This window comes from Gossypium raimondii, chromosome 13, assembly GCF_025698545.1.
Source record: "Gossypium raimondii isolate GPD5lz chromosome 13, ASM2569854v1, whole genome shotgun sequence".
NCBI classification, from domain to species: domain Eukaryota; kingdom Viridiplantae; phylum Streptophyta; class Magnoliopsida; order Malvales; family Malvaceae; genus Gossypium; species Gossypium raimondii.
Genome location: NC_068577.1, coordinates 53,602,306 through 53,615,176, shown reverse-complemented (window position 1 = coordinate 53,615,176; position 12,871 = coordinate 53,602,306). Strand labels below are relative to the sequence as shown.

The following is a 12,871-nucleotide window of genomic DNA, read 5'->3' as shown; positions in this document are numbered from 1 at the left end:
ATCTTTTAATTTTTAAAAATTAAATCAAATTTTATCATTTTTAAAAGACCAAAATGCGATTTCACCATTACTAATTTAAAATTTTATAAATTATAAAAGATTTAAATGAAAAAATTTTCATTTTAAAGGGTCGAGCCAGATTGCAGACTCAATTTTCATACTCTACTTTACACATAACAACACATTGTATCATTAATTTGTTGAATACTTTGCATTTTCCTATCATCTCCATTAGTTCAACCTTCACATAAACTCAAGTTTGAAGAGTGTTGGCTGATTTAGTTTTAATCATGTTTTTATTTAACATTTATTTGTATTACACTTTATTTATCTAGTATTTTTATTGTAAATTTGTTCATCATTTTGTGTATAAATAGATCATTTTATCTTTTCGTAAATATCTTTATTACTTTATAATATCAGAGCTTAGAATGTATGTACATGCATGAAACTCTGTTATCTATAAATTTTGTTTATAATTTTAAATTTTAAAAGGGTTTAATAGAATTTTTTAATTTGTTAGTAATGTTTTTTTGACACTTTAGTCTAATTGGTTTTAAAAAATTTAATTTATTTTCATTAAAAGAGTAGAGGTCAAATTGAATAAATATGTAAAATTGAGGATTAAATTTATTATTATACTTTAAATATAAATACTAAATTTTACTAATTTGATTATCGAGAGACTAAAATACAATCTAAGATATAATAATGAGATTTCGTTTTTCATACTAAAAGTAAAAGTTACGGGGTTAGAAATGATTAAATTAAATTATTCATCATCACCTATTGATCAAGTGCGTACCTAAGAGGTTGGTAAAGACCCCGACCCCTTAAAATAATTTTTTTATTTAAATATTTTAAAATTTTAATTTAATTTTTTAAAAATTATAAAAATATAGACTTCTTAAATTCTCGCAATAATTTCGATGTGAAAACTTTTTTCTACTTCGCCCTTCCGCTAATGTTTGTTTTTGCAATAAAATACAACATTAGCTGTACGGGTTACTATTTTTAGTAGGACTAGAACAGTGTTTCGTACACGTTTTTCTGCTTCTTCAACTCTTCTCCATGTTACTTACTATTGGCGTTGGCTTTGCTCTGTCTTTGAACATCCTTTTCTCTCTCTCTCTCTGAATATTCAAAGAATCAAAGGAATAAGTAAATTTTGATTGCTGTTCTTTCCTTTTAATTTAACTCTTTGTAAATTCTATCCATTATTTCTCTTTTTCATCAGTCACAGATAGCTTCATCCTTTCTCTATTTATTTCTCTCACAATTTTTTTCAAGTAAATACAGATAATAATAATAATAAACCAGATCCTTTGGCAAATAATTGTCTTTGTTTCAATCGACTTTATAAACAGTAGTATAAAAGATCGATTATTTCGATGATGCTTTACAAGAAGAGCTTGGGGAATATGGTTTGGAATTTACAAAAACTCTGTTATATAATTCAAACACATATATATATGCATATATGTAGATTTTGTAGATTGTAAAATAGAATTTGGGTTTTGGACTAAGTTTTACAAACTGTTCTTGGTAATATTTTGTGTTCTTTTTCATTTTACTTCAAGGTTACACAGCAATACATATTATGTTTAGGTTGAACAAAGACAGAACTTTACCTTTCTGGTTTCAAATTTGAGTATCCCTTTAGGCTTTAACTGTTGGGTGGAAAGTTTCTGGGATTTTAATAAATGGTTCATTTTTGTAAACTTTTTAACTTTTGGTTTAGTTCTTGTTAATGAATTTATGGTTTTTATGGGTTTTTTTTTTCTCTTTCTCTGTCCTAAAGTTATGTCATGTTGCAGGATTATGTTATATGATGCATTATTTTGATGTCTTTCAGGTATAAAGGGTATTTGTTTACCTAGATGGATGAGTATGGTGGTAAAAGAGGTGTTGGTGGGCTTGGAAAGGGATCAGGTCTGGTTTTGAACGATCATGTTAATAACAGAGAACGAAATGCTCGGTTTTGCAATCGAATTGGATGTGGTGCCAGGCTAAACTCCATGAATGATACTCCAAATGGCTGCTCAAGAAATGGAAAGGGAATAATTGGAAGTTCCTCTAGAGTAAACCCTACTGTTAGTAACAATAGAAAATCCTCTATAAATCCTCAGAAGAAGCTATCATCTCAGCTGGAAACTAGTAGTGTTCGGGATGAATTGCAAGTGTCGGAGCTCGTTCCACAGTCTGAATCTGGAAATGTGGATTCCTGGGAAGTGCGAAGTTCTGGTGTGGCATCGAGCACAAGATCGAGGAGAAACATGATTCAGAGATCTCCAAGTGCTTCTGTGGGCTTGGCAACTCGTGTTAACGCAAGCAGGTATGGTTTGAGAAATTTAAGATGTAGGTCCATATCCGATGTTGTCCCATCTGGTTGTTCATCATCAGATTCAAGCATTAGAAGCAGGGAAGACACAGTTAAAACGAGAAACTCTGATGGAGAGGGAAGTTCCTCCGGTTCCAGTAGGGGAAAGAAGTTGAGTGGGTCATCTTTGGAGGGACAGAACAACGTTCCTAGTCACGGTGTTTTTATTTCTGCTGATTCAAGGCAAGCCAGAAACTGGAGGGATAGTGGTGTTGCTGCTTCAGTTCGGACCAGGAGGTCAAACAGTAGTTATGGTAGAGGGAGATTCTCTAACCAAGCAAATGGAAATAGGTTAAGTTCAAACGAGTACCACGTGATCATGCCCCAAGTGCCTCGATCTGATATACCTATCAATTTGAATGATCCTGTTTCCACAGAAATTGCCTCAACTCGTGCTAGTTCTTACACTCAACCAGACAATATAAGCGAGAGTTTACTCGATACCATGCCATCTAGTCCTTCAGAAGTCGGTGTTAACCGTGATAGCTTCTGGCACTACAATATTGATGGCATTGGGGAGGTATATTAACATATTTATATCTTTATATTCTATATTCCTTCTTTCTGTGGAACTTGAGGAAGGGACTGAATATACTCTCTAGAGAGAGGCTAACATAAAGCATTAGCAGTTTGTTTGAAGTACTGAAGCTTCATCTATCGCTATTGTTTTATTTTTTATGCAGGTGTTATTAGCATTAGAGAGGATCGAACAAGATGAAGATTTGACACATGAGGTAACTAGTTTTGAAGTGTCTCTTTCTACCCGATGGGTTGTCTTTTGTTGATTCGGTTTCTGTCTTGCAGCAATTACTTGCTCTAGAGACCACCTTGTTTCTTGATGGCCTAAACTTTTACGACCAGCATAGTGACATGAGGCTGGATATAGACAATATGTCATATGAGGTTTGTTTTTGTTTCATCACTAAGATGTATTCTAGTCTAAGTTTATTGTTAAAGATAAAACAATGGAGATTAGCTTTGCTTGATATCATGACAGGAATTACTAGATCTAGAAGAAAGGATGGGTAATGTGAGCACTGTGCTATCAGAAGAAGCATTGTCAAAATGCCTTATGAAAAGCATCTATGAAGGTGCTAGTGTCGACTGTGACGGTGAAAAGGATGATACCAAATGTAGTATATGTCAGGTGCTTCCCTATAGAACTTTCCACACCATCTATCAATGCAAACTTTATGCTAGTTTTGCTCTGGTCATCTCATATCAGGACTGGTTTGAGTTCAACCAGATAGAATTCATGGATTTTTGTTTTTCAGGAAGAATATGTAAATGGAGATGAAGTAGGGATGTTGCAGTGTGAGCATAGGTATCACGTGACATGCATACAGAATTGGCTGCAGGTGAAGAATTGGTGCCCTATTTGCAAATTTTCGCCCCATAATTGAGTTGAAGTTGAATAGAAATCAAAGGGACAAAGTACAAACTGGTACATTGTTTTCTTTAAATACGTAAATATAAAATCCCTTTTATGTCAGTCAAGTAATAAAGCAACGGAAAGAACTCATTCGTCTATAAATTTAATGTGATTCAGACAAATGTTACTTACCGAGCGTGACCGGTTTGTCTCTTGGCAACTGCCCTTTTCCCATTCCAGATGTTTAGGCATCAGAATGCAGAAAATTGCAAGCATTCTGCAACGCGACCAACCTAGCATGATGGTTCTGCAAGTGCAACTTCATACAGGAATTCTAAACAAGGGACAACTTCATATATATCCAATCAACAATCAACAACAGTAGTTTTATATCTATCAATCAACAATAGTTGTTTGCAAATTCACGTATAGGACAGTAATCTTTCCTTTTAGTGCCCAAGACAAGAAATTGCCTTTTTTTTTCTTTGCTTTCGATGTTTAGAGATTAACTTAAATGGTGAATGATATTGATAGGCTAGTATTAGCTACAATAAGAGAGTAGCAAATTGGTTTGGCTTTGCTGAATACATATATGCGTATATGTATATACATAGAACTAATTGTAGATGTAGAACCATCAAAAAGGGAAAGAAAGAAAAAAAAGGATTGGGGGAAATGAAGAAGATTAAGAAGCAAGGTTCTGCAAACAAGGCCAGGCTATGAATTGAAAGCCTGTTGTTATTTTGCAGTTATAAAAAAGGTAAAACACTTCTTTCCCTTCCCTATTCTAGCTTATCCCGTGTTCCAAATGAGAACATAACATACATAACCTATACCATCTTAGAATACTTACCATAATACAAATTCCTGTTTCATTATTTTTTTTCTCATAACATAGGCCATACTCCATAGGCCTTGTTCATCATCAACATTTTCTTTGTAGCAAGGGAGGAAGATCATGAATGATCCTTTGTTTGTCTCAAATTAAAATGCATATCGTCATCATCTGCGGTGGCTTTAGCTTTAAACTGTGTAATGCTGCTGAATAGTATCGATATCAAGTCCCTTCAGCTTCACAACTGATTCAACATGACCCTTCAGTGTATTCAGCTCCCTCAGCCTACAACATATGTTATGTATTATGATTATAAGCCTGGAAAAAAACAGTGCATATGGCCATATATTAATGGGAATTAGTGCAACTCACCTTGCAACCTCAGCCCTGCGCTTGGCCTGCTCTGCAATCTCTGAAAGTTCCCTGTAACTGCTCCTTTCATTGAAGACGTTTGAGGTTTCAGGTGGTTGAAGGCCATGCAGAGTTCTCTGAGCAGCTGCCCATTGTGCTTCTCTTTCCTCTTTTCCATAATCTTTCTTTGTAGTGAACGCAGTCTTTAATGGGAACACAGCATAATAAGAACCATTGAATCAAAAATATATATACATACATATATATGTGTGTGTATGTAAATATCAGAAATGAAGAGATTGATTGAAATTCATGCTGAAGCCTACCTTGTTCTCCAAAAGGTTGTCCCAAGCCTTTCCACTAAGGACATAGCGGATTGCAAATTTTATAAGATCAAGTGGAATATAAGTGACCAAACTGTAAAGCCAGATTACAGCAGCCCATCCCCAACCCATGCCTTGTATCTTTGCAAAACGCCAATTAGCGTAGACAGCTATCAAAGTGGCCACCTGCCAAATACAAGCAGCTAAGCTTCATTATGTCGTAACAAGAAGCTATCCGTTACATTTGAAAAATAAAGTTAAAATGAAACCCATGAAGCAGAATTTGTGAAAATTTTCATTTATCAACTTCCACTACGTTGTTAACACAATATAAACCACCACAATTTCAGTGGTACACAGGTATTCACTGCAACACAAAGCATCTATGAGTTAAATTTTCTTACCAGCTGAGCAGCAATAAATGCAGTGACTAATAGAAGTCCAGGACGTTCGACAAAGGACCAGCTGCGAGACCGTGTGACAAAAATGAGGGCCTGACTTACTATACTAACTTGAAGGTATAAAGCTGCCATCATTTGTTCAGGACGATCCCTCAGTGACCTAACATGAAACTTGTCCTGAAATATAGCAAAAAATCAAAAGAAAACTCATAAAAAATAACACATAAATGGGGACATAGCAAAAGCTGTACTTACAGAGAAGAAATCAGTGTCTTTCATTGCCCAGAAGAATAACACGGTCATTAGTGCTAAGTAACCTCCAAGCACAATGCCAGTAGAGAAAATCTCTTTGAGTTTCCAGCTATCTGGTTGTGGAGATGGCTTTACTCTGTCCTTGGAAATTGTCATGATTGTACCTATAGATATATGTGATAAAGAAATAAATCAGATTCAAGATTATGGTAGGTTTTCTGGTGGATTTCACAACAGACTTATTGAAGCAACAGTCTGATAAAAATATCATCTTACCATCATTTAGAATGGCAATGATTAAAACCATGAACGGTGCGAAATCAAACTTCCATATTAAGGCTATGAACAAGAACCCAAACTGCCAAAATGAAAATGAATGAGCTAAACCATTTGTAAAAATTTTCAGCTTTATCATTGTTCAAGTCTCGACAGGTGTGTATATGCTTACCACAATACGGATGGTGATTGAAACAGCATAGATCTGCAAAGTCGAAACGAACAAGAAACGATGTTAGAAACACTTGCCCTGGGGAGTAAAGGACTGAAAAATGCAAACCAAAGTAAGCTGAGATATGATGACTAACCGTGTAGTTCTTCATCCTTTGGAAAATAGCCCTACTGGTCAGCACTGCACTGATAATGACACTAAGCCCAGGTTCAGTAAGTACGATATCTGAAGCACTTCGAGCGGCATCGGTGGCATCAGCGACAGCGATACCAATGTCTGCCTTCTTTAAAGCAGGAGCATCGTTGACACCATCTCCTGTCATACCACAAATATGTTTCCTCTCTTGTAGCCTTTTAACAATTTCATACTTGTGTTCTGTCATTGACGTGAAAATAAATTGTTAGTGGAAAAAAAAAAACTAAGCAGAGGACCTTATAGCAAATAAATTTAATGATATACCAAGGACTCTTTCTTTTAAAAAGCAAAAATATGTAAGAATATATTTTAATAATTTCCATTTTCCAGAATATAACATATTGAGGTACACAACATACCAGGGAAAACTCCAGCAAATCCATCAGCCTTCTCAATCAATTCATCAACAGGGAGGGCAGAAACGGAAGAATCCTTGTCTTGACCAAGCAAGGAAGATGAAGGGTACATGTTGGTTCCCATTCCAAGCCTCCTGCCAGTTTCTTTGGCAATGGCAAGCTGATCCCCTGGTATAATAGGAAAATAATACAAAATTTACATTTTGAGATTATGTACAATGTACAATATTAAAATAACATTTAAACAACTCTTACCAGTAATCATTTTAACATTCACTCCAAGGTTTAGGGCTCTTGTGATAGTTTCAGCACTATCATGCCTAGGAGGATCAAACAGTGGCAACAAACCAACAAGCTGCCATGGTGCTCCAGGACTCTCTTTTGTTTTCTCAGGTACTTCCTGTAGAAATGGAAACTAAATAATATGACTACACCGATTTACTTAATCTAATCAACATGAATTTTGCAAAAGTTTGTTTTGTAGACCTGTCTTGCAACAGCTAAAGACCGAAGCCCGCGTTCGGCAAATTTATCAATAACTGCATGAACTTTGTTCCTCACATCTGCTTTGCAGTTGCAAAGAGTTATGATCTATTTCAAAACATTGAAAGCATATTGGTTAGAAGTTATCCACCAAGACATTTTAAATGGATATTCCAAAATGAGCAAGCAGTATTATTACCTGCTCTGGTGCACCTTTGCTAGCACGATGCCATTTTCCATCGGAATCGATGTAGGTTAGAGCAGTTCTTTTGTCAACAGGGTTGAATGGTAGGAAATGGACCTCTCGGATACCGGCACGTGCCTGGAAAATCAGTATAAAAGATAACAAATGAATTCTAGGACCAAATGGTAACAATAAAAGAAGAAAAACTTGGATGAAATTAATACCTCCTTTGGATCAGCAAGCATTCCTACAATTGCAGCATCAATAGCATCCTGGTTTTCAGTCCTTGAAGCCCTTGCTGCATAAAGCAGCACTTGCTCTTTTTCGACTCCCTTTGCAAACACTTCAATTAAGTTTCTATCAACTGTAAGTTTGTTTAGAGTTAGGGTCCCAGTCTTATCACTGCAGAGAACATCCATGCCTGCCATTTCCTCAATGGCGGTCATTCTCTTTGTGATAGCCCCTTGCTGAGAAAGCCTATGGGAACCAATAGCCATAGTGACAGACAACACAGTTGGCATAGCGATCGGGATTCCACCGATCAAGAGTACCAGTAAATTGTCAATTCCATCCCTATACTTGCGGCGCTGTATCGGGTACATGACTATTAACTCAATGACTATTCCAACGGCAATTGAGCAAATGCAAAAGTTACCAATGGCAGTAAGCACTTGCTGGAAGTGTCCCACTTGATTGGTGCTGTCGACCAGGTGAGCAGCTTTACCAAAGAAAGTGTGAACACCGGTTGCAATAACAACTGCTTCTATTTCACCCTGTTTACAGGTTGATCCCGAAAACACTTCATCCGAAGGATTCTTGGTGACAGGAAGAGACTCTCCAGTGAGAGCAGATTGATCGATCTTCAAAGGATCACCCTCGAGAAGGCGAGCATCAGCCGGAACTATGTCTCCCAGTTTAATAGTGATAATGTCCCCAGGAACCAGGATTGCTGCTTCTTGCTCACTCCATCGACCATCTCTAAGAACCTACATTATGGTACAAGAACATCATGATTAAAATAAAGAAAGACAGAAAGATGACTCAACGAACGGTTGAGTGAGCTGAATGTTGATTTCCCACCTTAGTTTTGGGAGCAAGATTAGCCATGAGAGCAGCAGCTGCATTACCAGCATTGTTTTCTTCAATAAAACTGATGGTGGAGTTGATGACCAACAAGACAATGATACCAACGAAGTCCTGCCAGTCCGGAGGCCTTCCACCACCATTTGCCAAGGCAATAGCCATGATGGCAGCAGCTTCCATGACCCATGACAAAGGGTTCCACATAAAACCCAAGAACTTGAGAAATTTGCTCTCCTGTTGGCAGCATATCATACCATATTATACAACTGGATTACAAGCTGGAAATTTAGAAACTGGTATGTAAGGAGGTTATGGTAATGAATATGGACCTTTTTCTCTTCTAGTTTGTTTGGTCCAAAAACTTGAAGGCGATTGTTTCCTTCCTGGGTACTCAAGCCTTCTCTTGTACATTTCAGTTGCTCGAACACTTCCTCAATTGGAATCCGTTCCTATAAGCAATTATCACTTCCTCAGCCAATTTAATTACCACTTCCTCAATAAAAGTGCACCTAAGGAGAATTGTTGTTTTGTTCGTATGTGTATGCATTTAAGTGAAAATCAAGTGTCTCATTACAAAGAACATATGTCCCCACCCAAGTGACAACCAATCAAAGAATCTACCTTTAGACTAAAACAAATAAGTTATATTAATTGCTTAAAATTTATATTTAATGTAAATTATTTTTTATATTCAAATATTATATCTAAAATAAAATATTTAAATATTTTACCGTACATTTTACAATTATATTAAATACTTCAATTTAAGAAACCTTTTATTTGATGATCCAAAAATACTTCAAAAACAAAATTTTGAAAGAAAGTTTTTCAAAAACTACTTTTCAGCTATAAACTAAACCTAAATCAAACCCTAACTTTCAGCTGGAGAAACAAAATGTTATGAGTAATTTTAGTATTACAAATAGAATTACATACTCCTATTTTTCTAATAATAATTATAATAAAGCTATTACCTAATCCCAAAGAAAACTTTGCCCAAACGTAAAACAAATTTAAAGAAAATGTAACCTAGCTAAATAATTCAACTTCCAAACCCCAAAACAACACAAGTCTAATGCAGATATGTTGGATTTGTTTTATATTATGGTAAGAGATATTGGCAAGGTCTGAATAATAAAATTAATGTATTAAAAATAATGATAAAAATATAAATAGATTTTGTCACATTTACGGTGTGAATGAAAAGAATATTTTATATTAAAAATATTATCTTTTAAATTTTTTCAGTAATAAAGATAGGTGAAGTGGTAATAATTTCATATTTTTAATTATTTTATTTAAAAATATAAAAAGTAAAAATATTATTATAATAATATTGATTATAATTTAAAAGAACGGTATTTCTATAAATTTATAATTGGGTTGGTGACCTAATTAAGAGTCACATCAATGTAATAAAATGTTTAAATATATTAGTTTTGAAAATTTTAAGGTTATTATATAATATAGTATTTTGATTTTTCAGAGGGTGAATTTCTGAAATTCTTTTACTAGTTTAAACCAACAAACCAAATTGAATACATTTAAATACTAATAGAACCAAAACCAAATAAAATAAAATTGATTTAAATCATTTTTCCGGGTTTTTTTTAAAATCTTGCTCAGCCCCTATATGTACTAACAGCATGTCGACATGGGACTTTGGGGCATTTCCTTTTTCGTTCGATGGATCATGGGGCATATTATGATACCCTTTTCTTCGCCGTCAAACAAAAACCCATTTATCAAATTTTTGTCACTGTTCAGTAGTTAGTCGCGAATTTGTTTTTTCATGTGATCCCTCTCAGTCATATAAAAAAACCCAAAGAAACTCCCGATAACAAAAACAAAACAAAATTAACATTTTTCTCTTTCTTTTTGAAAAAAAAAATCCTAATAAAGACATGTTCTTAAAAATCGTTGGAGCTACAGGAAACTTCTGTTTATTTTTCAATAGTAAAATCAACGTTGAAAACAAAAACGCAAGATTTATGGCGAAAAATAATGATTCCTGCTCTTACTCCTAGCTGCCAGCTACCTCAGTCTAAACCTCTTTTTTCTTTGGAAAAAAATGAAAAAATACAGAGAGTGATGAAAAGATGCGATCAAAGCACGTAAATGCTGGAGATGAAAAGAAAATTGGCAGTAAACCTCACTAGAAACAGATATCAAACTAATTAAAGAAAAATAAAATGAAGATATAGCTTTATTTCATAAAAGCAACAGCAAATCGTCGCTTAATTCACTTTAAAAAAAAAAACCAGAAGCAAAGTTCAGGTACACTTCTTTTATAAAATTCAAGAACAGAGAACAATACAAAAAACATATAGTTCATGTATAATCACGTCTTTTGGTGATCTAAAAGCCAAATTAAACACAATTCAATACTTCAAAAAAAAAAACATGCATAAATTTGATTGACTTAAAGGATGGAAGAAAGAATTTAATTTACCAGATCGACGGACTCATTCTTGATCTCGTCGAGGCTGATGCCCTTGTTGCCAGCCATCTGTATTAGCTAGATTAGTAGTAGCAGCTATTTAGAGCCACATACACAAGCCAATAATGGCTAATACCAATGCTAAGAAGCAACACTAATGAAAAACTCTACGAAGATAATGACGGTATAACAATAAACGGAGACGTTGCCCTTCTTCTTTAGTTATTTTATTTTATTGTATGGTTTACACCTTGTTTTGGGTTTGGTTATATTGACGTAAATGAATGGAGTCTCTGTTTCAGGGTATATATACGTGAAATGGCGGAGGAGGAGCCTTAATCGTTGCCCTCCATCTGTAGTATAGCAAAAAGTGTAGCCGCTATGGGACCCGCTTAACCTGTCCATTTCTTGCTCGTTTCGATCCGCCACGCGCCGCTTCATTCAATTCACTTCACACATTAGGGTGCTGCCCGCTGGGTGCCCGGTCCGGTCTGTGCATGGTCGGGTTTTAACACAATATCGATAAATTTTTAAAAAATATTTATAAAATAAAAAGGGGTTAACTATACAAGATTTTGATTATTTTTTAATAAGGAAGATTTTCTTTCCAAAGTGGGTAATGTTTTTAAATAAATAAATTATTTGCATTTTTAAAAAAATGTAGTTATTTCATGTCTCTTTTAAAATAAATTATAATAATAGCCTTAATTATATAAGATATTATATTAGATTTTTCACATTTTCTTAAATAAGTCATTGTTGCATTAATTTGTGATATAAACTCAATCAGTCAATCAATCTTTTAAGTATTAATAGTATAGATTTGTTTAATTTATATTATGATGGTTGTATTTGTAAATTTTTTTCCTTTTAACATGTATATAGAACCAAAATTGTATTTATAAGTTTAAAAATTGCGATTTAATAAAATATTTTGTAACACCCTTCGTCCGTTTTCGTCGTTGGATTAGGGCTACAGAGTATTACTGTACATTCAGAATATTTAGCAACAAGTAACATCGAACTTATCAATTAATTAACAACATTCATAAATAATTCATATTGAAGTCAAACATAGACTTATGGGTCTTAAATTGAGCCTATAAAGCCTTAAAATTAGTTTAGAAACAAGCAGGGACCAATTCAAAGCAAAGAAGAAAGTTTAGGGAAAAACTACAAATTTTCAAAACAGGGGTCATAAGGCCGTGTGTCCAAGCCATGTGATAGAGCCCAGACCATGTGACTCCAAACATGGTCGTGTGGCTACTCCACACGCCCGTGTACGCAGACTGTGTAACTAACTGTGCCCGTGTAATATAAGCTCACACAGTCGTGTAACTTTCTGTGCTAGTGTGGACCAACCTGCACATAACACGCTAGGGGCACACGCCCGTGTACTACACACAGTCGTGTGACAGGCCGTATGTGCCCATAATTGACCCAAAACATGCACAATTCTCATCCAAAATCTTAGGTACCTGAACCAACTTTCAATACATGATCACGAGACCTCAAATACATTAGAGAACAATCAAAACATATTAAATCTATCAACGTAAGTCCTAACCAATAAGTCATCAATGACACCACAAATCAAATACTTAGACATTTCACCAACATAGCCAACTTCCATGATGCAACCACATTTACACCTCACTAGCATACAATAGCTCATAATCTATATGCCATTTAGTGATCATTCAACCACATACCCATGTGACCTAGTTTGGTTATATATATGCTTACACTACATGGACATATAACATAG

General features: G+C 34.8%; 2 protein-coding genes across 5 annotated transcripts; one reads left to right on the top strand and one right to left on the bottom strand.

Moving 5' to 3' along the window:
- Nucleotides 1–999: 999 nt before the first annotated feature.
- On the top strand, nt 1,000–4,337 carry LOC105782278 (hypothetical protein). 4 transcript variants are annotated; one of them, XM_012606918.2, is made up of 7 exons: nt 1,000–1,161; nt 1,856–2,900; nt 3,064–3,114; nt 3,185–3,283; nt 3,378–3,527; nt 3,655–3,824; nt 3,993–4,337. In XM_012606918.2, the coding sequence occupies exons 2-6, from the start codon at nt 1,881–1,883 to the stop codon at nt 3,781–3,783; spliced, it is 1,449 nt and encodes a 482-aa protein (XP_012462372.1). In that variant the 5' UTR covers nt 1,000–1,161; nt 1,856–1,880; the 3' UTR covers nt 3,784–3,824; nt 3,993–4,337. The 4 variants fall into 4 exon arrangements, with proteins under 4 accessions (XP_012462372.1, XP_012462368.1, XP_012462370.1 ...); XM_012606914.2 differs by having other exon boundaries at nt 3,930–4,337; XM_012606916.2 differs by lacking the exon at nt 1,000–1,161 and adding an exon at nt 1,196–1,424 and having other exon boundaries at nt 3,930–4,337.
- An 81-nt stretch (nt 4,338–4,418) lies between these two features.
- On the bottom strand, nt 4,419–11,387 carry LOC105782277 (plasma membrane ATPase 4). Its single transcript, XM_012606912.2, has 16 exons — nt 11,116–11,387; nt 8,993–9,112; nt 8,661–8,897; nt 7,805–8,566; nt 7,596–7,718; nt 7,400–7,504; nt 7,169–7,313; nt 6,917–7,081; nt 6,499–6,737; nt 6,363–6,395; nt 6,191–6,272; nt 5,918–6,078; nt 5,666–5,839; nt 5,265–5,447; nt 4,960–5,141; nt 4,419–4,872 (listed from the first exon to the last, which is right to left on the bottom strand). Exons 1-16 carry the CDS (start codon nt 11,170–11,172, stop codon nt 4,776–4,778), a joined length of 2,865 nt encoding a protein of 954 aa, XP_012462366.1. The 5' UTR covers nt 11,173–11,387; the 3' UTR covers nt 4,419–4,775.
- Nucleotides 11,388–12,871: the final 1,484 nt, after the last annotated feature.